The sequence below is a fragment of the Hyposmocoma kahamanoa genome, unplaced genomic scaffold (assembly GCF_003589595.1).
Source record: "Hyposmocoma kahamanoa isolate Upper Pololo Valley unplaced genomic scaffold, ASM358959v1 64, whole genome shotgun sequence".
NCBI lineage: Eukaryota > Metazoa > Arthropoda > Insecta > Lepidoptera > Cosmopterigidae > Hyposmocoma > Hyposmocoma kahamanoa.
In genome coordinates, this window is record NW_020653852.1 from 14281240 (window position 1) to 14309039 (window position 27800).

Consider the following 27800-nt stretch of genomic DNA (forward strand, 5'->3'; position numbering starts at 1 on the left):
GTTCGATTCCCGGGCCGGCAGAAATATTTGTATGGTCTACATTTATTTCTCTCGTGAGTTTGGGTGTAATTTGTAATTGTCTATGTGTGTGTCCATGGCACCCGCGACACAGGGTTTCCCTAGTGCGGGGCTATATTGAGTGTGTGCGTTATTATTAAAAAAAGCCACTTGTTCAAAATCCCCAAAAATCACGGTTAAAATCCCCAAATTTGGGGAGAGCAAAGTTGATATTCCCCACAAATTACCCACATCTCGAGTTTTCATAATTTATTACAAATACATCGCTTTAAAATATAATAAGAATTAGGAAACTCAAAATGTAACCATCTATTACGTTTGTTGTAAATGTAAACAGAATGCAAAATGTAAAGCACATTATAAAATTCGATGATCTTTAATCGTTTATTTATTTTAACGAGATGCAACATTAATCGGTCTTTGAAAAAAATCGGTCTTTGTTTGCCTTACAAAATTAAGTAACTTAGTCATTTGGTGCGCATTTGACGACACTATCTTAATGTTAGAAATAATCAATGAGTAAATTAAGTTTCGACCTATATTGACGACTGGTAAGTTGTGGTGTGGAAGTACCAACTGCTCGGCTTTGTTTATCAATAGCTTATTTCGTTTTTCTTCCTAACCGGCCTAAAGCGGGATAAAGGATCGCGAATCAATACACACCGACTCTATTTAAGCTGCTTGTTAAAATAATGCGAGGGATATGCGATGTTGAAAAACACATCATTATAGTTCTACAATACAGTGTTTCTACAATAACGATCGAACTAGCGATACATTATGCAATCGATAGATTAAACAAAATGATAAAATGTTAGAATCCCCACATTTTCCCCACATAGCGCGAATCCCCACAAAATCCCCTATCTAGTTGAAATTCGTTGAAATTCCCCGCAATTTGGGGAATTCCCCACAAATTGGCAACGCTGTTCACAACCCTCAGAAAACGTGTGAAGTCCCTAACCCGCATTGGGTCTGCGTGGCGGACCATAGCCTAATCCCTCGCCTGAGAGGAGACCCGCACCCAGCAGTGGGACACGTAAATGGGTTGATCATGACTATTGTGGAGCAAATCTTTCGTGTCCTATGAAGGTATATAAATAGTAAGCAATTTGGGATACCTAAATCTCCGGTGATTTTGTAGCAATATAATTATTACAGACATACTGCCCATAGATTCAAAAACAAATTAGTGATGCGTGTTACAAATTTGTCACCGCATTGTGGTGATGATAGTACGTCGTTTGATCAATCGGCGTGGCGCCGGAGCATTTGTCACCGGACCACCGGCGCCGGCTTATTTATAGCGGGCACCGACGCCCGCGCAACGGCACTGCACCACCCGCCGCCGCATCGCCGCGTGCACACCCCGTGGGCGTATAGTATTCGCTGCATCACGATATATACGCTTGCATACATTTCTATTTCGATTTTATAAAATTTACTTGAATACACTGGATGAACGATCTATAATAATTTCAACTTAATGAATTAAGTATGTTATGTGCTCGTACGTAAGGGGAAGAATGAAACAGAAACATCACGCTCCTTCTCTAAAACCACTTAAAGGCTAAAGATATTGAAAAAAAAAATTATTTACACATTAACCGCAGTACGTTCACCCTACATTAAATGTACCACTCATATACATACATTGCAAAATAACGACTAACGATATGAATTTTCAAACATAACATACATTATCCCAATAATTTTTCGTTTAAGCCTTAAAATTCACACAAGCCCTTGCATTCCCTCACTGATGATCTGTTTCTATTGTACATATTTACACAAAGTATTGTACTTTGCTGCTTATTCTATAATAGCCTAAAAAGTGAGGTAGACCTAGTCCCCAGTCACGTATTGAGCGACGCACTAAATATAGTAATTAAAACTGACACCCACGATACGGAAACTACACAAGCTGTTCCTGTTTCTACATCTTTATGTACCTTCTTATGCAGCCTTTCTCCATTCTTCTCTTTATCCCTTTCTCTCTCTTCCTTTTCTCCCTTTCCATGAGACTTTTTCTTATGAAAACAAAGCCTTTGGAGATTTCTTTGCATCCGTGGACAATCGTAGTCTTCGTTGCCATCACATCTACATGCGACTAATGCGGCAGCTTTCTCCTGTTTTCTCAAAATATCAATAGAGTTCATGCACTTATTGGAACACTTTCTACCTCGTCGATACATAGATCGGCAGAGGTCGTTGTAGTATCCCAAAGCGGTAGAGCACTGTGCGTCTGCCAAGCAAATTAGCTGCGACAAACGACAGGAGGAAGTCGCATTGGCGGCTCCCTTCATCACTTGAGGTCGACACACTTCCATCCGCCGAATTGTCTCCAGACAATATTCATCTTCACATTTACACTGTAACAAAAATACACATTTTAAAACATAGAATAATAAGCAGTGACCAGTGAGGTTTCAAAAGCCGGAAAATCTAAATTTAAAACCAATAAGTTTCAAGGAAAATCATAAATTCTCTCGCACCATGGAACATAATAATAACGGTTAGTCCGTAAAAATCTTTTACGACGCCAGCAACATTCCGTCCGCTATCAAAACACATCTTGATTTTTGAAATCTCAATAAATATACTGCACGCGCATAAAATTTGGATTTACTTAAACGGTCGTTCAAAATTATAAATTATCGCTTATTCATTCGTTGGGAGCTAAGTATATTTATTTCGCATTAGCATAAGCTACGAGCGGATTAACGACAAATTATTGAAACGTTTCGGATTCCTTCTACATTTTCGAATATGTAGAGATATTCTATAACTACTAACTCAAAACCGACTGGCATTTTAAGTCGGATGTTGTTTGGTACCTGTGACTAATGTAAATGATTCTCACGTTTTATTCTTAATTTACGTATAATCAAAGTGGGTAGGAGTAAATGAAGATACGGCAGCCGTATTACGCTTGTTTTTTGTGTGAGCGCTGTAACACCTGCGCGCGCGCAATAGCCGGCGCGGCGCTGCGGTAGGTCCCGATCAAGACGTCAAATCTCAAGGCTGAACGCGGCCGCTCCTTTGGTTTGCCTTTCGATACACATAGCCGGGCCATTGCACGACATAATTAAAGGGGTTGACCGGTTTAAAACTAAAATATAGTTTTTATCTATGCATGAACGGAATATGCCTACGGACTGCATGGCAGAAACACGCTTGCATGTGATCATATTGGAAATAAATGTAACTTAACTTACTTATAAACGTTTTAAAAGGCTTCGCGTTGGTTCTTTAAATGCATATATAATCGATTGCTAAGTTAGTCAATTTGAAATACGAGCAATTGTCGTGGTAAATGTGGTGGTGTTTTGTGTAATTTGGCGCAAAGAGAGCACCTGCGTCTGCACGGTCAGGGAGGTCTGGCACGAGTTTTTGTTGACTCAATTGCAAATGTAGTAAGATGTTAACTTTTTATTTGCATAATTGCTCTATTCTGCATATACTCGTTTGATTCCTATAAATGCATCTTTAAATTACATGTGAATATGATATTCCAGCAATTACTTTCGAGTACATTTGCAGATATACATTTACCTTGAGATACAAAGTTCGCTATTTTCAGAGGTTTACAATTATTTAAAGTATTTTACTCAAGAGCTATAGTAAAACAAATTAATTATAATAATAGTTTTATTATTATTTTTCATTGAAATTAAATTAAATCTCCAACAAAATCCGACAGAAAGTTACAAATAACACTTTCAAGAAAAAGGAGAAAGACTTTTTCTTCTTGAAAGCGTTATAAGTCCATGGATACAATCGATGATTCCGCCAATTTCTGGTTAAGGAATACACGCGTTTATTACTTAATATTTGAGCGGTGAATTCCAATAGACCTCGCTAAGAGAAGAATCTACAACAACAGACAACATACACTATTACAAAAACAAATTGTTATTTTTAATAAATTTACTTGGGACACAAAGAGGGACTAACGTTAAGAAGAATTTGATATTCACATGACGGAGGATTTTAGCGGGTGAGATATTTTACAGACATTTGCTTTGTGTACCTAATGGCAATCCATTTTTTATAAACATTCCATCCGGTGTTGACATATGAACAATATGCAATGAAATCTCCTTACAGTAAAGTTCATCTTGGCGTCGTTAATTTTTTCGACGAGTGTTGTAAGAGCACCTATATAGAAAGCCTAAAATGGAAACTTGCTTACGGGTTGTTGGGTTCATTGAAAAAAATGATAGTTTTAAATGATAAAATCTGAGTTAATAATGTTCTGAGACATAAATACTAATACATGTTTTATATGCAAGGTATTATAGTGTAAGCGTTTCTACGGTACTAATTGACTTAAGCCAGAAATAAAATAAAAGGAGCTTTTTGTTTTAATTTTTTGTTAAAACGAGGGCAAGTTTGTATTGACAAGTCGATTTGTTTTACAATAATATCTTATTGAATAAGTACAAGACATTATGGTAAGTTTAGCAATAATATTTTGTAAGATTTTACAAACGTTAATAACAATCTAATCTATTTAAAGTTCAAGACTAGTTTTTATTGATACAATTAAATATAAAAGAAGTAAAGTCCTGTAAATGTGCGTAATATACATAGTATTGTATACTGAATTAAACTTTATATAAATAAGAGAAATGATTTACGAAATTTTAATTGTAATGATTTTTCCGACCTCTTATAAGATAACACCTGCAACAGAGTCTGAGGGTCGTATTCTAGAACTCTACTCAATGCTCAAGTCAGGATTGCAATTGAAACACAAGCACTGGAAAAACGACCCTAATGGCAGAGACTTGGGTATGATTTCGAGTGCTTTAAACCATACTCATATCCTGACTTGAGCATTGAGTAGAGTTCTGGAATACGACCCTGAGTTCGCTTTCAAGTTCGTACTCATATAAATTTATTGCATATGATATGTAAATAGAGATTAAATCTCTATATACATTAAGTATGAACAAATTTCGTTGATTTTATTTCGTAGAATCTCGAGTTTGTGGTTAACCGCTATTGCGTCATCTCATACATAATGCACCTCTAACAAATAAAAAACAGAAATTTAAAAACAGAAACTTAAACAAGCTTAGAATACCTTTCCCCCAAAATGAAATTAAATTACTTCTGGCCCCCACACCATGTTAGAATTTATAACCACATAGCAAATTTCATTAAAAACCTGGAAAGAAACAATTCAACAAACTATTAAAATCATTTCGAGTTCTTAGGTTTTCGCGATTGTTACACATAGTTTTTGAAAAAACAAATATACGCGATTTAAATCCGGAAAAATAGTTTCATTTCCTATATTAAAATCATTCCTTATTAATAAATGTTATTACGATTTAAATGAATTTTTTGACGATATAAATTATGACAAATAACAATAATAAAAAAATACTTCTACTGCGTCTCATTAATAATTATTTAAAATGAATATATTGTATAATGTATGTTTTCCATTACTAATTAAGATTGTTGCAATGTAATAATGTGATATAATAATCTAATATTATGATAATAATAACTCTTTATTGCACAAAGAAAAGATACATGAAACACAAGTTATAAAGGACATATACAAAGGTGAGCTTATCTCTAGAAGAGATCTCTTCCAGCCAACCCTAGCCTAGGTGAAAAATGAAGTCTGCGGGACTAATTATTGTACAATAAAATTTAAATTTAAATGTGAATAAAAAAAATAAATTAATAATATATATATATAAAGGATGATAATATATACATATGACCGACATACACACCTACATGAACTTTATATACATAAATACAAACATAAGCAGAATATATATTATAATCTAAACAAATTACTACTTTATAATATATGTTACCTATTAGCTATCTAACGCGTTCGACAGGTAGTGCTCTTTTAATTTATGTTTGAAAGATGCCACCGATGGACTGTCACGAATGCCAGCAGGCAGTTTATTCCACATACGAGTTGCACTTACCGTGAAAGAGTTGTGGAAGAATTTCGATATATTGTAATGTAATAATTTAATATAATTTAATAGTGTGATTAATGAACTTAGCCCTCTGACGATGATGTGACCTTACAGGGCGTCACACATGTATGCCACCTATTAATGTTCCATCATAAATTTGCAATGTTATACGCAATAAACAATTGAACTGAATTGAAATGCATCAGCCACTTGAACCAATGTCCAATATTAAAGATGACGACGAGTTAGAAGAGTTCTTTTAGTGCTGTCAAAATTATCCAGAATAATCATTAAATTATTATCATTAGTTTGTACCCCGCATCATTGTTAGTTACTTTAATACCCGTGATCAAAAGTGATTTTATCACATGAACGTCATAACAATAACACAAAGTAGTGTGAAATGTCGCTCTAACTTTTTATGATGTTTATGCTATATAAGCATTAAAAGTTATCAACTAATTTACTTCGTAGAACCTTTACGCCTCTCACCTGAAAAGTTGTCATTTTGCTTATGTGGCCTTATTACACCAAGTGTACGAGTTATATGTTTCTTTCCCCGATATGACTTTATCTTATTGACTATAGTAATTTAACGAAAAACTACGAAAGCCATAAAATAGACTACATTTGTGTCGTAAGATTATTTTGTAACATTCTGTTTAATGAAAAAGTGAAATGAAACCTGTATTGCAATCCCACACCGTACAGCTGAATACCCCGATGTTTTTCCAAATCTAGAAATTATTTCCTGCTAATTATTTTCCATTTTAACAAAACTGAGAGACTGTGATGATCTCTCACCAAACAAGCCCTATTCATAAATTTCATTTCATATAATACGACAACAAAATTCGAGGTCGACAACCGCGACCCGCGATGTGCTGTGTGTCCGACAAATCTGCTCGACGACGTCTAAATTAGATTTTATTACCGCCGCCTGGGTACGCGCACCTTACACAAGCCATTATTAATGGATACCCTTTATTGCTTTGTTAAGGAAAAACCTTCACTTCAAATCAGAGCAAAGACAGTTCTTTTAACGCTGGGCGTGGTTCGTCAATTGAAAGGAACATAAACAACCACGATGAGAAGCAATTTCGACAACTCACATCTTTGGCTCAATTTACTCAATATTCGAAGCGTAAACTCAAATATGATTTAGTAGTTTAATAAATTCACGGTCAACGGCACCTGGAGTCATCCCTTGTGGAGTTGCGGGAATTAGACTTCGTTTATCACTTGAATGTCATATTGATATATTATTAGCATGTGACCTTTCGTTATTTTTCCATATTGCTTATTTATTACTGTACATTAATCTTGTAAATACTATACCAACGGAAATGTAAATATTAGGTATTATTTTTACATAACTTGCAAAGATCTTACGCATAACGCTTTTATATCCACTCATTCATGATTTGATTGGCCTATTGATGAAGATTGCGTTTTAATATGTGAGTAATAATGTATGTTTATGGTCACACTGTGATCGCACTCATAATATTGTAAGCCTTATAGAAGCGATATAATCGAAGCAGGGTTGTCAAACTAAAATGAATTGAAGTACATGTGGGAGAATTTCAAATTTCAATTTCAGGTAAAAGGAATTCTTGTGCACAAAGGTACGATTTAAATGTTTTTTTCTATAAATTTTAGTATTTACGAACCATCATTTTATAAAATACGGATGACGGTGCGTTAAAAGGCAGTCAGATGGTTTTAAACAAACCTACAAAATAAAAACGAACCGAGTGACGTTGGCGCGGCGGCGCTATACCTATGCTTCAGTGGCGCTAGCACTATAGGCTAGGAACTCAATAAGTAGCTGGGGATGATGATCCAACACTAATTAAGTAACCAAACCCTTGTTCATCATTTTTTTTTTAATAAAAACCCAAATTTATGTCAATTCTTTCATGCGGTATGCAAATTCTACGTTTAGTGCGAGAATCCCGTACCCGTCTGGCCATCCTGAATTTAAGGTTCATAATATATGTAAGTATACCTATTGTATAATTGCTAAAGAACCGTTATACATCATAATTACTTTCGAGCACATGTCGTTGCATATTTTGTGGCATAACATATTACATTTTACTTATAAATCTGTTTGTATGGGTTATAAAGATGCACCGTTTAGTTTTATTGCTTTAGTACAATACAGTGGTTTTATACGTACACCCCATTGTATGCGATCCACATGCAGTATCACGATTGCTTGCCCGTGATGGTCTTTATAGCAACACAGGTAGAAAAATATTGCTTTACTAAAACATTTCGTATTTTATTTTATCAACGTTTTTAAAGTACCTAAACTAGACCAGTTATGCAAGGTATAACAGTCCATTATCAGGTAGCCTAACATGAGTGCAGGAGAAATGAGATTACACTACGGAATTAATACAATAGGGTCTAGTATTTGTGTCTCTATGCAAAAACCGCTAGGGTACGTACCACCGCCGTCCCATTTATTTTTTCTGTAAAAGGCCCTGCTAGGTTTGGTTTTTTTATGATACCAATAAGGCTAGCACGACAGGGCATGATAGCGACAAAAAGCGCGAGATCTCTATGCGAGAATAGCAGTATGTCGTACTTTATGTCGCTCTCGCTCAAGTCGCGCCCTGTCGTGCTTGTCCTACAGGTGACAGGACGAACAAGCGTCTGGTGGTAAACAACATGTTATGGACAGGCGTAACAGTTGCAGTGCAAACTCAGAATTTTAAATCGCAAAAGTCTGAGCGGCATTGCCACTATGCCCGTCACCCTGAGACATAAGTTGTCAAGTCCAATGTACCTGTAATTTCAACATCACCCGTATCCTTCCCTTGGCGGCAGAAATAGGTAAGGTGCCAGTACTTCCCTGGATGAACTCTTTCACAAGGAGCTCTATGTATCTATAGACGGTGGGAACCACGTTCCATCAGGTGGACTGTCCAACTGTTTGTTGGTCAGTGTTTACACAAAGAGTGTACCGTATACTACTTCACACATTTTTAAATTAGGTAAATTGTCACGCCTATTGTAATCGCCCCAATTCGTAGATTCTGCATCCTAGTTTATTCATAGAAGTTTATTCGTCGTTTCGCCTATAACCGATCGTTAATATCAATTTGACGGTTTTTCCTAGTATCCAAATCTAAAGGGTTTTACATCTATGGTACGATTTGTCATTGGTATAATAAAACCGCATGTGATCATACGTCAAAGTATGTATATGTGTAATTTTATAACTCTACTATTTAAAAAAAATTAACGTGTAATTTCGTTGTTAATATCTTGAAACATCTCTTCAGAAAAGTTGTCAAGTGGTCTTTCAGGTTGCGATTCATAAAGCCGGCTATAGATTATTTGCAACACTAATGCAATTTAACGTGCAATGCAACATAATGCGTTCGTGAACACACTGCGCGCTCTCTGCGCGCATTCGCAGCGCGCGCGTTTTGAATTGTGATTCGTCATTTATCGGCTTTTCATAGATGTTCATGTTGCAATCCAAATAATCTGTACCGAGCTTAAAAAGGTACCACCTACACCAAGAGGACGATATACAGAAGAGGACGCTTAATCAATGAAAATAATATGACGAAAGTCTTAAGTCAAAAAAGTTACGTACGTTCATAAGTGCCTTCCCTTCCTCGGTAGACATAAGTGCAATTAGAGCATGCCCACACGCCTTGGGACACACCGTAGTAGGTTCAGACAGGACTTCGTTGCACAGGTACATGTAGTTGCTGAGAGCGGCTCCGCAACCCGTACGGTAGGCGCAGCGCATGCGAGCCACTTCACATGGCGTTGCCACAACCGCCGCCGCCAACGATAATAGGGCGGCTAGATGCCACATCACCTGTAACAAATATAGTGCAAGTTTCAATGTCAATCACGCCCGGCAGGTTTAAGAACCTAACCCGTCAAACATCCTAGGAGAGACACACGGTGGTCCTAACGATTTTGGTACTGTAGTGTCCTAGAGCCAATAAGTCTTTTTTTTATGATACCAAGTGTCGGGACGAACAAGTCATGCGCCAGGTGGCTTGAGGCTAGAAGCGACACGCTTGTCCATGATACATCGACTGTGGTTTTAACAGAAATGCATTATAGAACGCGCCGAACGTGTTTCACCCACACTGTAATGAATAAATTCCACCACGTGTCCTTATAATCAAACTCCCAAAATCGTTGTTGGACATCGCGGGCGCAGTTGTTCTGAGAAGGCGCAGTGGGCACAGAAGTCGCGGGGCGACGCGGGCGCATCGGCGCCGGCACGGTAAACAAACAGAATCGCGTCACGTCCACTCGCTACTCACTTACACGTTTACCGTAACACTGAGCTAGGGTTGGTACAAAATTTTAAATATAAAAATGTGTTACTTGATCCTGATTTTAATGTTCACCTTGTTTTTATTTCTTGTATGTTTGTCACGTATAACTTAAGTATTTATTAATTACTACACTGAGGTAACCTGGCTAACTTTAGATCTCTTAATTGTAATATTAATTGTTCAAATATTAATTAGTTATTTGCCTATTCTATAAATTATGACTTACGTATTTACTAGCGCGTCTGACACATTTTAGTATAAGCCTAAGTGCTCACTAAAATAGAAAAAGGGTGTATCTCGGAAATCAATACACAAGATCCGACAACCTTAAAATATAGATACACAAGCACAGGGTCGACGTCCTCTCAAGATCCCGCAAAAAGAAAACAAAGTGACAACTTAAGTTGTCCACGTCCAAGTGTTACATTACAATAACAATCCTGCCTTCGCCCTTATTTGTATAACAATAAGCTGCATACTAGTAGCTGGTAGTGCCCGCTTTTAATTAAATTACAATTGTGTGTAAATATCTATTCGGATTTCGGAGAATTGAAAAGCTTTAGAATAACAAATGAATATCGTACTGGAAAACGCTTAAGGTTTTTTATAAAAATTGTAACTTATACATGCTTTACCTTTAGCAAAATTAGAACTTATGCTGCATAGGATAAGAAACTTTTTTCTGTTCTAAATCTCGTATATTTGTTTGTTCAAACAAACCTTTCAAACAACTCTTTACTAGTCCCATGGTCACTGCTAACGGTGTATTGGAGATAACACTACTTTTTCGGATCCAAATCACGTATCTATGTTTACTATATTTCTTGCGTTTCATTTTCGATGTGAAGCGATCGCAAAAACCTCAGAGGCCAGAGTGTAAATTTATAATTATTCAAACGTGACTACCCCGTCTGCGTTTAGATTTTTATTTAGATCTTAATTATTTATTTATAAGGTTTAAATTAAAATCTTAACTCAAAAGCGGTAGTTAAGTTTACTTATTTGAAAACTTAATTAAGGCCCCAGAACTCATTATACATTTTCCCAACGTCCGTTAACATATCCATTCTTGTCAGTGAAAACTAGTAAGAAAAGCGCTAAATGTACTAAATATCATTACATGCTTCACGCCCAACGAAGTATGATTAGATTCAGCTGCCTTGTTATTGCACAAATTAAAAACGTACGTACAACTCATTAAGATCCCAAAAGATAAACATCAATTATGGAATCTCGGAATCTCAACTACCATAAAAATACTATTTGAACGACATTAGCTTAAAAGATGAACATATACGAAAAGTACAGCTTTTTGAAAATGAACATTATGGGAAACAACCACATGTGTAACTTCAAATAGTAAAATTCAACAAAACATTGGCACCAAAGTTGGAGCCGGCATTGACATTGGCACCAAAGCAAGAGCCGGTCGAAAATCTTGAGTAAATTGAAATCCGAGAAAACATATCCGTGACATATCTATGCCATAAGTCAAACTGTTAGCGGGTAGGTGTGAAAAGGGCACGTAATTGCTCACTCAGTCAATACCACGAAAAACGAAAAATTTGAAGAAATTGTAGTCGGAAATATACATATATACAAGTCAGTACACCTACGTAGTGGTAACATGTAATATTTTAATGTTAAACATGACTTGTACGTTTAAAATAGAAAGTCACCGGACCGGATGCGGAAGATAAGTATTTCAAAAAATTATTTGAATAAAGATGCACCTAAAAAGTTCTAAGAATGTTACAATAGAGATTGATGCAAACTTACAACATCAAGTATTGCTTCTTTCTGTGGAAGTATTTTAGTAAAGTGTTGTGACATAAAGAGAGAATAGGAAAAATTGTATGCAGCTTGATATCCCGGTTAAGTGTAATAAAAAACATCTCAATACTTTAAGAATAATTCTTAGTTTTCCAACTAAACTAAAACATGTTGATCTTGTATGCAGCGCGTACGCATCTAACCAGCAAGGCAAACAGTACACCTCATTATTGCGCGTCGTTAAGCGCCAATTGATTGAGTAAACAGCTACCGACTGCAACAAACGGTTTAGAATTCTTGGACTTGAGGAATTTACGGCGACATTCTGGTTGCTATGTGAAAAGTGAATATGAGACATGGAGCTAATTTTATTTATAAACGTAACTAGATGGCCAGATAATAATTGTCAAATACATCGCCGTCGAAAAGGTACATAATTCACCTTTCGTCACTTTACAAATAATTCTACAATCTTGATGCTCTTTACACTACAGGCAGAATTTTATTGAGATTGTTAACTGCAGCAATAAAGCTGATATTTAAGAAAAGACAAAAGTAGCAATGGAGCTCATTATGAAAGAGGTTTTAGTAGTAATATTAGACCTGATTGCGAAAGAGTTCGTCCAGGGAAGTACTGCCTCCTTACCTATTTCTGTCACCAAGCAGTAATGTGTGCATTACTGCGTTCTGGTTTGGCACACGGGACTTTTCAACTTATGTTCGTGCCCGTCAAACCTTTGCGATTTCAAACTCTTGAGTGGTACTGCAACTGTCACGGATAGGCGTGTTGCTTACTACCAGGCGCATGACTAGTTCGTCCCGTTGCTCAATATCCTTAAAAAATGTGAGTAGAAGGTGTAAGTGGGTATCAATCATACGAGTATAGATGTCACACACAACTCCGATGAGAGTTGTGTTTACACGGCATCACAGTAAGGCGACCGGAAGACGCTTTAAGTCCAAGTAATAAGAGCGAAGAAGACTTTGTGCGTTTCGAGTCGACGACGGTCCGAGCAGTATCGAAACGAGCAACGCCTTATCGAATTCTTAAGTTTTCACGATTGTTACACATAGGAAATGAAACTGTTTTTCCGGATGCAAACAATGTAAAATTGGGTGTGAAAACACGATTCCTAAAAAAGGACACTAAAATTGAACTCGAACGATTGAAATCGACCCACGCTACTCCGACAATAGTTACATCGACATGATTTTACTCAGACATTACTCTACTCCGACAATATATTACTTCGACATTACGCTACTCCGACAACATGTTACATCGACATGATTTTACTCAGACACTACGCTAGTTCGACAACACAGACGAGATGTTTCTCAAAAAAATATTTGTACTCAGATAAGAAAAATCATCATTACGAACTCATGTAGGAAGTGGTTTCATATTATATACCGATCAATATAACAAAAAAAATCATATAATCGAAAAATTCTTTTATTAGTTATATAAAGTGTAACAAAAAACTATTAAATTAAAATATAATAAAATACACTATTTCATATATGTAAGTACATGAAATAATATTTTTTTCATCGAGTGTTAGACACTATACAGCAAGCCAATATATTACAAAAAAAATTAAACCTTTTATATACATTTTTAAGGCTATGAAATTTTGCATTACAGTAAATTAATAAAATTGAACAAAATCTAGACTTCATTTGCTTTATTTTGCATTATTATGCATATTGCTTTGTAAACAATAAAAGGTTCGGTAACTTTCATTCGATAACTGTCCGAATAACGTTTGTAGCCTTTATCGGTCGAGAAGCTTGAGTAATCGTACGGCTGTGACGTAATTTCGGTTCGGTTTCGAATACGAAAGTTTGACGTTCGATTCGGATGTTGCGAATAAAAATGAAAAGAAATCGTACGTTATCAAATCGAATCGGTCAACAACTGAGTTATCGTAAGGTTCTGAATCGACCCCCTGATACAGATACATACAAAGAAACGCCAACAAAACGCCACTGAAGATTTCAAAATTTTGGTTTGTGATTTTGCAGTAGAGCCTAAACTCTTAAAATAAATATTTTTTGTTTATCGCAATCGAAGTGTAAAGTAAAATATTCAAGTTTTTTTTTGTTATATTGGTCGATATATAATAAAATATATAATAAAAAACCATTTCCTATGTAGGTTTGCAAAGATGATTTTTCTTATCTGAATGCAAATATTTTTTTAAGAAACATCTCGTCTGTGTTGTCGAAATAGCGTAATGTCTGAGTAAAAACACGTCGATGTAACATATTGTCGGAGTAGCGTGTGTCGAAGTTCAGTTTTAGAGTCCTAAAAATGTTCACGATAGATGAAAAAACATAAGCTTACCTCCAAATTTTACAAGAAAACCGCTGTATTCAATAGGTACTTCACATATACCAATATTTATTTTTATATCTAGTGAACTAAATAGAACACTTATAGTATACGATATACATTTTTCAAATGGCTTTAATTTCGATTCTAAAAAAAATAAATTCTCAAATAAAGCCAGTGTCCCTGCCACTCGATCCAACAAAATGAACCGTATTAGTACGGGAAAAAATTGAATTCGAGCTGAGGAAATGTCGACTCGTAAAATGAAATGGTGTCGTGGTTGCGTAGGCTTCGAAGCGCGTCAATTAGAGGCAGAGAAATTCATTGCACGATATTGGTTAAATTCCTCTAATTAAATTCCTCGTAATACAGATTCTCCTGAAAAGAATGAGTAAGATACTCTTTCTAAATAAACATTTGTGCATATTTATCATTTACAATATTTATTTTATACACCATAGATTGAGATTTCCGGGTTAGATAATAAGTGTCTTCCTCGACAGTCGTTCTTAAATTATTCTTCTTGCATAGGTTGTAGGTTTACGTGAATTCTCGCTAGTTGCACAAAAGAAGAAAAATGAACCCTTAGTGACTCAATTTCTAATCCAACGTTCAAAGTTTCATTTAAAAATACGTAAAAGGGAAAGCGGATTCAGGTTTCTTTGATTTATTATCATTAGTGCGGTGAATGGGTACTTGAGTGTATTGATTTACGATCGCAGCTTGTAGGTCTATATATTCGGTCTACCAAAGATCTACCGCACGAGGAATGGTACAAACGGTGCGAGTTTTAAATGGAAATCAATTTATTAATACAAGAAGAATTTACAGAAATCCTTTAGTAACTACAATTCAGTTATTCTATTTCTCCTTGTTTGGTATTTTTAACCGACTTCAAGAAAAGGAGGAGGTTCTCAATTTGACTGTTTTTTTTTGTATGTAGGTATGTTACGCGATAACTCGGCATTTGAGAACCGATTTTGATGATTCCCATTTAAATTTAAAGAAAATATTTCCCCTCTAAGGGTGGCAAACTAGGGGATAAATGACTTTTGGGGTAGGTTTTTGTAGTACTCTGTACTGATTATTATTGCCGTATACATATTTTTTTTTTTTTTTTTTTTATACATGACAGGCAAATGACTCCACTCCACCTGATGTTAAGTGGAAAGTGGTATCCAAACGTTCATCTTATAGTATAATGTTATCGAAGTAGTAAGGTTAAGTTAATCCATAAAATCTAATTGTAAAAAAAGAACATTTAACATTTTTTTTCGTTCGAAATGTAGATTAATAAATGATTTCAGCGTCATCTAAAACAAAAAAAATCTAATAATGTTATACAACCTCGTCACTGAAACATGATTTCTTATCTGCAAAAGTCGCTTCTTTGAAATCGTTACCATCTAGGTCAAGTGATTGTTACAAACACAGAAAACTAAATTATGAATGAGTGTATTGAACTCGCATTACATCATCAAAAAAAATTAACACGTTTTGAGAAGTCAAAAACGGATTAATAGAAAAAAAGTTTTGTATCATTTTGATTTACTTAACTGCTATAGTGATTTGAGTCCTTTTCATACCTAGAAGTTATAAATAATTTTGCAATAATTTAAGATAACACCTGTTAGTCAGTAATCATAAAAAAATGAAAACCTTACAAATCCAATATTAAGAGATTTTTGTTTATTTTATTGAGCACCACGGAATGTCCATTCTAATGTTGATCCTCCTATATAAATGTATGATATCAAGTGACAAGAAGTGGTATGCGACACGCCTGTCCATAGCAGTTGTAGTGCCACTCAGAATTTTAAATCGCAAAGATTAGAGGGGCACTGCCACTACGCCCGTCACTTTACTTTTTATTATTATTATTATATATATTACGAGGACTTAAGTTGACAAGTCCTAGTAATTTCACCAGCATACTTACCCTTCAAAACCGGAACACAGTAATGCTCACATTACCACTTGGCGACATAAATAAGTAAGATAGCCGTACTTCCCTGGAAGAACTCAAACACACGGATCTTTATTGCTACGGAATATTATCACGGACAAACGACATTTTTATTACGACTACAAATTACTACTTTTTAGCAAAAAACTACAACCCAATTTCATCGTGCAAAGTTTCTACTCTAAAACAAATTGAATTAAATTACACAGTAATAAAATTCAAAGCAATAAATGTCCGAGCCAACGTCTTACAACACCACCGAGGTAATTACACAAAAACAAGTGATTCAGATAACCCTTATCGTGCCCTGATAATGCGCTACAGAAATTGGAACTTCAGTTAAATATTACTGGTATAAAACCATTTCTTGATAACTTTACTGAATGAATTAAAATTCAGATTTTTCTCTTCGAAGTTTGCATGAGGAACAACCAGTTACTTATATGTTAAAATAGAGACATCGGGGTTCCTGTACCGCTGAAGTGACAACCATAAACTCAGCCAATTCTAATTCAAAATGTAATTATCTTTAATTTAATTTCGTCCAATTGATTAATCACTCATTTTTATTACTCATTCGTAAGATGATAGCCACCATCGATGTATTTAGAAATTCCTGAAAAAAGCACCATTACATTACCAGTTATTAATAATAATAATAACGCACACTCTCGGCATAGCCCCGCACTAGTGAAACCCTGTGTCGCGAATGCCATGGACACACAAATAGACAATCACAAATTATACCCAAACTCACGAGAGAAATAAATGTATGCCATACAATAATTTCTCCCGGACCGGGGGCCGACCCTGGTACCTCTGCGTGGCAGTCCGGCATGGTGACCGTTCAGCCACTGTGGCAGTCAAAATAATAAAATACATAGTAGTCGGAATAGTAGTACTACGGTATTCTCTGTAAAATTCTGTTTGATACTAAACAAAAAGGCAAAACGCCGATATAGATTTGAAGGAAATCAAAATGTGGAGCTCTTCGGTTCTCGCGATTGCAATATATAGGAAATGAAAATATTGGTCACGGCTGCCAAGATACCTGTATAGAGCCCGAAATGTTGGTTTGTTTCAAATGGAATCTGTAAAGAGCCTAAAATATTGGTCTATTAAAACAAATCTAATGATACAAGAAACAAAAAAAGCGAAAAAATGGCTAGTTTTTGTTGTTTACTTAGGTAGTTGTTTAGCAGTGTTTACATGAATTACTTTTTAGTTCTAGTGTATTACGTTTTGAGTTTCTTAGTTATTTGTTGCCTTTTGGGCTGATGATACTATGATCGATGTTCAATAAATAAATAATAATATAGGTCTAAAAACATATTTTCATTTCCATAATCAAACTACCCATTTTTATTCACCAAAGTTCTAGGTAAAAATTGTCGTATCTACTTTAGCAAGGAAGGAAAATACTTTTTCGATCTAAAAGACCTTAGCTATTAATAAAACACTACAACAAATACTGAAAATAATTGCCCATACCCGTATAAATACATAAGGAATATCGTATGTCCAGAAATAACTGATAGATGTGGTTAGATCCCAAGCGGACCAGACGGCAAGCGGAAACAAAGCGGCCAGTTCTTGCGACACAAGGACGCTCTGAAAAGACATATGGTGGAAGATGCAGTCGGGTTGCCGTTCTAGTGGAGGCACTTTGTGAAAAACAAGGTGACAAAATTTGAAAAGCAGAGACTGTCAGACCTGGACGCGAAACGTGATGCTCACACGGCTAAAACATCTGCAGCCATCTTTTACTACTTTGTTGAAAGTGTCATTACGTGTCGCCACTATTTACGAACTTTTTTTTGTGATATCAAGTGACAGGACGAACATGCCGTGTACCTCATTGTACGCAACACGCCTGTCCATAACAGGAGCTGTGCCACTCAAAATTATAATCACAAAGATCCAGTCACCCTAAGTAAGTGCCTCGGTGGCCTAACAGTTACCATCCTGTATTACCACGCGAGGTCCCGGGTTCGGATCCCGGGTCGAGGGAGTGAGTGGAGGTGAGTTTGGTTGTAATTTATGGTTGTCAATGTGGCACCTGCGATACAGGGTTTCCCTAGTGCAGGGTATTAGTGTGTATGTTATTATTATTATTATTATTGTATCCATTTTAGACTCTCGCCTCTTCCAAGGCCTAAAAGATTAATTTTGAATTTTTAAATGGGAGAGACGGTATTTCCCGGCAGAGACTCAGGTTCAAGAACCGGTAATTATTATTATTTTGTCCTGTGACATAAGTGAACAATTCCCATGTGCCTGTAATTTCACCAACGCCCTTACCCTTCAAAAACGAAACGCAGTAATGCTCAGATTACTGTTTGACGGCTGAAATGGGTAAAATGGCAGTAGTTCCCAGGACGAACTCATTCACAAAGGAGCTCTACTGCTACAAGTTTACCAATAAGATTGGCTACTGTAGCCAAAACGAACCACTGTAGCTCTCATTCGAAATAATAGCAGTCACTTTAGCCGAAACCCGCTAGATATATTAGTTCTAATTATATAAGTTACACGATTCAATATTTATTTGCAATTAGATTCACCTGTACTTAACATACCTTGTACTTTTCCCACTTAAATCACGACCCGATCGATCCACCGTCAACGTTTCAAGCCACATTCTTACTCCTTCAATGCTAGGATTTTACTGTCGAATCTATCAAATCTAAAGGATAGTGTTTCGAACAACTGTAGATTAGCTATGTAGGTAAGTAAACATGTACTCGCGTGTAACGTTTATAACACGTAATGAGGTTATCGCATTTGTCTCGCTTTATTAGTAAAGGCCCTTAGTGAGGGCTAAGCCAATGAATTATAACACAAAATTAATTAATAATGTATTTACCTTTCAATTAGGGTTTAATAGAGAAATTTCACGACAGACTTATAGAGCTTAAAGCTGCTACTATGATTGGTAAAAAGATGAAAGAACTTAATACGTTGGTCTTTTTTTATGATACCAAGAGACGTGACGAACAAATCGTGCGCCTGGTGTTAAGCGACACGCCTGTCCATAGCAGTTGCAGTACCACGTTACAGAACTTTAAATTGCAAGGATCTGAAGGACACAGCCATCGCACCATTTACCCTGAGACTTACGTTGACAAGTCCCATGTGCCTGTATCTTAAGGTGGCATTAATTCCCTGGACGAACTCTTTCACAAGTATATCTACTGTATATTATATCTTCTAGTATTGCATCTACATTCAAAAAGCAACGTAACATTATGTACCAGAATAACGTGCCAGACAACCACACCAATAACCTGGTCTCAATCTAGAGGATTCCCTGAGCTATAAATCCAGAGTAACGGAATTAACTCTGGGGCACTACCTAGTCAACATCTAGTCCTGAACCAATTTTATAAAAGTTAATTACACAAATTGGTCATATAACAACCGAACCCGGGACTTGCTGCTACAGCGCCCACATTTCAAACCATTGGGTCACCGAGACCAACAAACATAAGATAAATGAGGCAACCCTATACAGGTTTCCAAGTACTTGGCCGAGATAAGTCAGCCATGACGTTCTTCAAAGAAGTGCATAGCAACATGACACCGTAATCTTTAACCTACCTAAACCCGTTTCAGTATTCCTATGAAAATTGCATCTGTGTCTATAAATGCGGTAAGGAGACACTCGTATGCAGATGGGCTACGTTTATTCTTATTGCCGAGTCTTGTGAGAGAAGATAATTTATATGGAGAACACTTTTTATTCCTGTTGTAGTTGTAGTATTTGTCTGTACATACCAAGATTCCATCGGGGTTTCCATATAAAACGAAATTAAATTGGCTTGAATTGTGATATATTACCTATGTATGTTATTGGTATCTTGTTCAAATACAGCTGAAGTTTATATAACCTACAAGTTAATATTCTAAGACACATTGTATCAAATAAAATCCGACTTCAAATGAAGGATAATGATATTGGTCTTTTTAAACATTGTAGAATCTTACCTGTTTATACCCAATTCAAGTACATATATGTTTTTAAAATCTATGTTTTTTAACAACGATCTTAAACAAGTAATAAATCACCCCGTGTGTACGCGAGCGATGGCTGAGGAGCAGTTGCTAACGAGTCGCGCGAATAATGTGTACGGCGAAAGAACATCTACCTACCTTCTTCCCCGACTTATTAATAAGTTACCACTGGAACTACGAAATACCTTAACAACCATTAATATAAAACATAAACTTAAAGAATACTTTGTACAAAACTTAAAAAAATGTGATGAACATTTAATATAATAGGATGAATGTATTTACCCAATCTTATTAATTTTAGTAACATATATATTATAGATTATTTATACAAATTACTTAAATGTTTACACTTAAACATAAGCTTCTGCTAGCATGTTCAAATTTGTATTGTGTAGATACAGGTCGCATTATGACAAACCTTCGTGGTTTAAAATGCGATTAGAAACATATTTGTGTATTTTGTCCTTTATACAATAAATAAATTTAAAAAAAAAGTTAAAAATTTCTAAGACACAATTTAAACAATAAAAATTCCAATTTGATGCCTCGTTCTAACATTTAATAAACAGTTACAGTTTAGTAGTAGTAGAGCTCCTTGGCTCCGGTGTTGGAACTGTAAGACACGCTCACTTCCCGACGCCGAATGAACAGCGTCTCTCCAGTTCTCAAATTCCTACTCCTACTCCTATTCCTACTCCGGAGGGACCGAAAGATGTAAAAGCTAAGCCGTATGACTGGTGGAGGAGGGCTGGCCCAAACGCCCACCGCACCCTGGTCTTGCCGTCGAGCCCGTAGTCTCTCTGGAAAACTCTATCTCTCGGGTCAGTAGATAGGGACAAACTGTTACGGACAGCCGTGTTACTTAACACCAGGCGCCCGACTTGTGCGTCCTGTCACTTGATAAAATAAATGAAAAAAATTTGTAAAATGTTACATTACTATTCTCATCAGTGCTTGTTATCTGTACCCGAACGTTTAGGTATTTATTTATTATGTAACATACACCTATGTAGTAAATGGCGTGATTACGCCTACGTAAAGATAAATATAAATCTCAGGTGTATAAACTTCTCTCTATAAATAATATACTTTAATAATTGACGTCATTTAGAGATAATTTTAGGCAAGTACGTAATTGCAGTAATAACTTGCTGTAGCCACCTAATAGAAACAGCAAACAAATGCATTGCAGTGTCATAAAATACATTATAACGTTACTCATCCATATTGGTAAGTAAAACAAAGAAAACTTACACACTAATGTTAGTAATTACACCTTGTAAATATGTACTAGATTTAGGGTATACATGAAGTAGACGAGTAGACGACCTGCGTGGTAGAGTGGCTTACACATCGGTTTTCATGATGTCGCAATCTCTGAGGTCCCGGGTTCGATCGCCGGCCAGGTCTATATAGAAAACTTCTCTATATTATCTCGGGTCTGGATCTTTGTGGTTTATTTGCCTGTAATTTCACCAGCACCCTTACGATTCTAAAGCGGAATATAGTAATAATGCTCACATAACTGTTTGACGGCATAAATAGGTAAAGTGGCATTACTTCACTGCTACGAAATCTACGTACCTACTTCAAAAAACCACTAAGTTAGATGTAAATGACGACCTCGGTGGCCCAACGATCTGCACGGTCAGATTCCCGGTAGGACCACTTAGGGAAATTAACTTTTCTAAATTGGTTCTAGTCTGAGTATTCTGAGTAGTGCCCCGGAGTGAATTCCATTGCTCTGGTACTCATAGTACAAGGAATTCCATAATTCGAGACCAGGCAATTGGTGTGCTTATCTGGCACATTATTATTTATTACTATTTGAGCGGTTACACACGACGAATTTTAGCAGCGATAAAACGCGCGTTATATGAAACGCGCGATTGCATCGCGACGCAAACGATTTATAAGCGTTTGCATCAATGCAAACGCGCGGCAGCATCGGCGCCATCGCTTATGTTGAATCATTAAAAACATCCGCGTTTGGATAGCAATTGTATCGCTGCTTAAGTAGCGCGGGTGTGTTCGCTACTGCATCGTACTCGCGCTGAATCGCTGCAGACAAGCTACTAAATGTCGCGTCGTCGTGTATAATCGCTCATATGAGGAAATATATTATTCGAATTTCATCCTGTTACACGCACATATGTATAGCAGTACGCGTGTTCCATTTCGAATAGGTACATCGACACATGCCATCAGTAGGGCTAGCACGAGCGGGCGAGAGTTGAGCAAGAGCGACATAAAGCAACATTGTTATTATTGTTATTATAAAGCGCGACATACTGCTATAATCGCATAGAGACCTCACGCTTATGTGGCTCTCGTGCTAGTCCTACTTATGTGGTTATGGTCAAATGTTTGCCTATAACCATTAAAAAATTATACGCTGTTGAATGTTTATTTACTATTAAGTGAGGTACGACACTGATAAAACTAAACTTTAAAGTACAGTCGAGAACACTATAATAACTCTTCAGTAACAACATGCGAGCTACTTCAGTTCAGTTTTTCACACGAATCTTGAATTACCCACATAATATATAAAAGATATAAGGTTATTAATTATGGTTTTACAAAAATATCTAATTTACTTTTAAATGAGTAATATGGGCAATGTTATTGTTATGGTATTCTTAGTGAATTATTGTTATTTAAATAAATAAAAATATTTTATAAATTCTACAACACAAAACATACTTGATATAAATTTTAATAATTACTTAAAACTATGTCGAAGAAAAGGTAAAACCCTCACAAATTTTCTGGTTTTTGGGCTTCACCTACCTACGTATTCACATCTGGAGACACCGCAACGTGTAACGACAGATATCTTTTCAATTAATTAAGAGGAACCTTATTCACTATACATATAGAACACTTATTTCAGATATAACAATTATTCAAATGACAACAACACCAACTACTGACCTTACTACTAAGTATGTAAATAGTATTTTACTGTGTACAAAAAGTAAAACAGGCAGAGAACGGAATTTAAACGAATTCGGAGTTAGTATATAATTAAGTCTAATTAACACCATTATTTCTTTTCATTTCATCACATCATAGTCAAAGCTTCATGTTTAGTCGCAACCACTAGCGGAGAATCGTAATAGAGTAATAATGACGTAATAAGAAAATACTGCTGTGCACAGACCTCCTCTCCTTGGGCTTCAGCTCCCACGAGAGCTCAATGCAGATTGGACTTCACATATACCAATAAATCGCTTTGTAGCTGTGTACAAGTTTTCCACGATATTTTCCTTCACTGAAAAGCTCATGATAAATGTCCAATTAAATTTCACTCAAAAATTCCGTAAATTCAAAGGTGTAACCCAGATTTGAACCCACGACCTTGAGAGGATACCATAGCTGTATAGACAATAAAAATGCAAGTGATTTGAGTGTAATTTGTGGTTGCCTATGTGTGTGTCCATGGCACCCGCGATACAGGGTTTCCCTAGAGCATGGCTCTATGTGTAATTTACACAATCATATCTATGAACAATTTATATTGTTGTCTTTGCATCACAAAAAATTCCACATTGATCAAAATTCTTTTATTTTGTATTATTTTGTTTATTGGATACATACATACTTATCTTACTTATATAGAATGAAACTAAAATCTTAATAACTTCGAATGTTGGCACACGAACAGATTGAAGTCAACGTGCAGTATTCATCTTTGTCATACTTGTTCGTAATATTATTCTTTGTATTGACAATCATAGGGATTCAGTAGCAGCAGAGCCCCTTGTGAAAGAAAGGTAAGTACTGCCACCTTTACGTAATTCTGCTAGCACTCATGTGAGCATTACCATGCATTAGTGAGTTCAGTTTTGAAGGGTAAGGCTACTGGTAAAATTACAGGCACTGTGAACTTTTCAACTTATGTCACAGACTGACGGGCGTAGTTGCAGTGCCCCATAAATCTTTGCGATATAAAGCTCTGTGCGGCACTGCAACTGTTATGAACAGGCGTGTCGCTTACGAACAAGCGCACGACTTGTTCGTCCTGTCACTTGGTGTTAAAAATACTGTAGCCTTAGCATGAATAATAATAATGACGCACACACGCATAGCCCCGCACTAGGGAAACCCTGTATCGCGGATGCCATGAACATAAACAGACAACCACAAATGACACCCAAACTCACGAGAGAAATAAATCTAGACCATACAAATATTTCTCCCGGCTTGGGATTCGAATTCGAACCCGGGACCTCTGCGTGGCAGTCCAGCATGGTAACTGTTCGGCCATGGAGGCAGTTGTTGTAAGGCACAAAATGCAAAAGAAGAGAAGTCGATGATTTAAGACAGTTTTTAACAACAGATTTCGAATAGTCACAAAAAACTCTACTAAACATTAAATATACTATTCTCGATCTTGGTGTCCTAGTAATTAGCATTCTGGGCACTAAATGAGGTAGTTGTGATCCGCGGCCGAATGGTTACCTTGCCGGACTGCCACGCAGAAGTCCCAGGTTCGATTCCCGGGTCAGGAAAAGTATTTGTATGGCCTACCTTTATTTCTCTCGTGAGTTTGGGTGTAATTTGTGGTTGTCTATATGTGTGTCGTTAGTACCCGCGACACAAGGTTTGCCTAGTGCGGGGCTAGGTTGAGTGTGTGCGTTATTATTATTATTAATTATGTTATTTTTAAAACAGATATTTTATTTACTAAACAATAAGTTAAAATATACAGGTAAGGTACAATAAAAGCTTAAATACTAGAAACTAAAACTAGGGTTGAATAATATGACTAAAATTGAGTCCCTGCGGCACAGTATCCAAGATGCTGGCAGCGTTCCCCCTTGGTTACGTTAATGCGTCGGCTAGGTAAGTTTTGAAGATTTATTTTTATTATTATTATTATTTTCATTATAATTATTCAATTTAACTACTTTAATGTAATTTGTTTGAACTTAGTTCAAAATTTTATTTGTGTAATTTCGTATTTCAGTAATATTGTAATTCAATGTGTATTATTATGGTAATATTGTAATTCGATGTGTATTACATGTTGTCTGCAATTAATAAATAAATAAGAATTTCAAATTTAATTTATAAACGGTAAAATATGTATTAAAAATAATAATAACTTTAATGCTCCATATACCTCTTATTAACACCTCTTTTTTGCTCTGGTAAAGTGAAGTAAATCGTCTGTAAGTCCCTGTATATTTATATTTATTAATTTAGCATAATAATGCAATGTTTAGAGTTACATACATAACAAACACGATTATTGTAAGGATTTGCGCAAATAATACCAAACAAGTGCCTAAAAAACTAAATACGTACGTAATACAAATTATAAATAAATGTATTTAAGTAGGTATTACGTAACGGAAAAGTACTCCGGTAAAACTTCAAAGCCAATTTTTACGATCGGCATAAAAAGCAAGCTTGCACACACAATCCCCGGATTAAAATTTCAAGCTACCGAAAAGAGTCTCCAGAATTTACTCGAGTGAGACACATTTACAAAATGCAGTTGTTAAAAAAATAAACAGTAGCCCATAGACGCAGGTAGTTTTTGTCCAGTAGAGCGTTCAAACGAAACACATTAGCCGCTATTAAGGATCCTTAGACAATGCAAGTCTATAGTGAATACACCCTTGAAGTAAGTGTCGCTTACTTGAGCTTTACACTTTGTTTATAAATTATAATGGAAATCTACTAAAAGGTCCTATGTAAGTAGAGTCAGAAATGGGACTGAAGACATAATTTTTTTTATACATCTTGAATAATCTTGCTTATTAGTTCCATTTTTTGTAATTTAAAATAAAAGGTAGACATATCTGGGATAGGCATTTACATTAGAAACTTGTATAGCTTCCCTCTATCATGACAATATATGTGAAGTATTCCCCCAGTTATGTATTTTGATATTTACTTTTTGTGCAACCATCTTCTTTTTTCGTTATAAATATCGAGTTTAAACTAAGAATCATAGCACTGTAAATCACCGAGAAAGGTTTTAATTTTTTAGTTAGAGACAAATTTCCGACATGTTGTGCAGCTGCAGAGGTCTACGGGTACACTGATTTATTATTTTATGACAACTCGCATCTTTTTTAGCAATGCTACTTAAGAAAAAAAATTCGACAGTTGGAAGTATTTTTCTATATACGGTAGTATGAAGAAATGCTTGTATTTTGAATCCCAAAATAGTTTCGACGTTTGCATATTTCAATTTTAATATTGCGCGTCCGTTTTCAACACCTAATTTAATTTTGGAAATTTCGTGGAACACAAGCTGCAAAGTGGTTCAAACACGTGACTAAAACCAAAACAAGAGCTGGAGGTAGCTCGATCAGTTTTGGTAGCACTCGATAAATCAGTCGTAAAACTCGAACCGTAGTGGCCCTGTAGCCGCGACACCTCGTAAAGACTTTCGTACGTGATTGGATTGCACTGACCGTGGAAAATGCAGTCGAGGGTTAATAAAATTCAATATTGATAATGCGGTATTAAAATAAGACCGTGACACATTATGAGGAATTGGTTTTGGCGTTTTTCGAACCATTTTTAGGTACCTACTTCAAGAACTTTTTAACACCGCTGTTAATTAAGAACCGCATAACAGAAAATGCAACCAATCTCTTTTTAGTTATCATTATACTAATAAAGTAAACAAATGATAATGTGGTATCAATTACCCGACACGTGTTCCCGCTTGCTGCATGTCACGTTGTGACACTATCAAATCTTCTGAAAGCTTAAACAAACAGCTCGCTGCAGTGTCTTATAATCGCCTGAGATAGTGCGTGTAACCCAATATCCTTGTAGACCAACTCACGGTTAATTATGTGAGTAAACATAGATTAGAGACATCGGATGCTGTCCAAGTTATCCGATTTCTTCTAACGCTTCGTGCAAACAAAAGCTACCTACGCAATACACAACTGTTTATATATCTACCTATAGCTAGGATAGCTTAGTCTAAACGCATCGTGTTGTGGTCACACTATGCAGATGTGGACACGATTATTAAAATAAGGTGTCAAACCAAGTGTTTGTTAAATAATGGTTCTTACTATCTTAAAGCGTAACGTGATTTGTTTGTTAAAAAGAACAGCTGGCTAATGTTGCTGAAAAACAAAAACAAACCATGCAACAGTTATTTTTAAATATACCGACATCTAAACATCTGTCATCCTTCGAATACTTGAAATTAGCATAATTTTCCGGTTACAGTCATTTCTGCGAAGAGGTTTTAGACATTAAGAAAATAGCCGACTAAACTAAAAAGTGGTTACGCTCTGCATTGTTTACATAATTGAACCTCATTTTCGCGTGGCGTTACAAATTCGTTGCCGAAGAAACAGTTTGTTTTAAAATATTCAAGGTTCATCTTTGTACATCATTAGTAGCCTTCTTTGATT

At 35.9% G+C, this 27800-nt stretch overlaps 1 protein-coding gene across 3 annotated transcripts in view; it reads right to left on the reverse strand.

Annotated features, from left to right (window-relative positions):
* Window positions 1-284: 284 nt before the first annotated feature.
* LOC113230958 (growth arrest-specific protein 1-like) overlaps window positions 285-27800 on the reverse strand; it is a 29286-nt gene continuing 1770 nt past the window's right edge. The window contains exons 1-3 of one of the 3 annotated variants that reach the window (XM_026465072.1): window positions 16354-16473; window positions 9598-9828; window positions 285-2390 (exon numbers count right to left, since the gene is read on the reverse strand). In XM_026465072.1, the coding sequence (XP_026320857.1) occupies window positions 1875-2390; window positions 9598-9825 (744 nt within the window). In that variant the 5' untranslated portion in view covers window positions 9826-9828; window positions 16354-16473 and the 3' untranslated portion in view covers window positions 285-1874. Of the gene's footprint in view, window positions 2391-9597; window positions 9829-10107; window positions 10181-16353; window positions 16474-27800 lie in introns of those variants that run through there. The other 2 variants (XM_026465071.1, XM_026465070.1) reach the window with 2 other exon arrangements.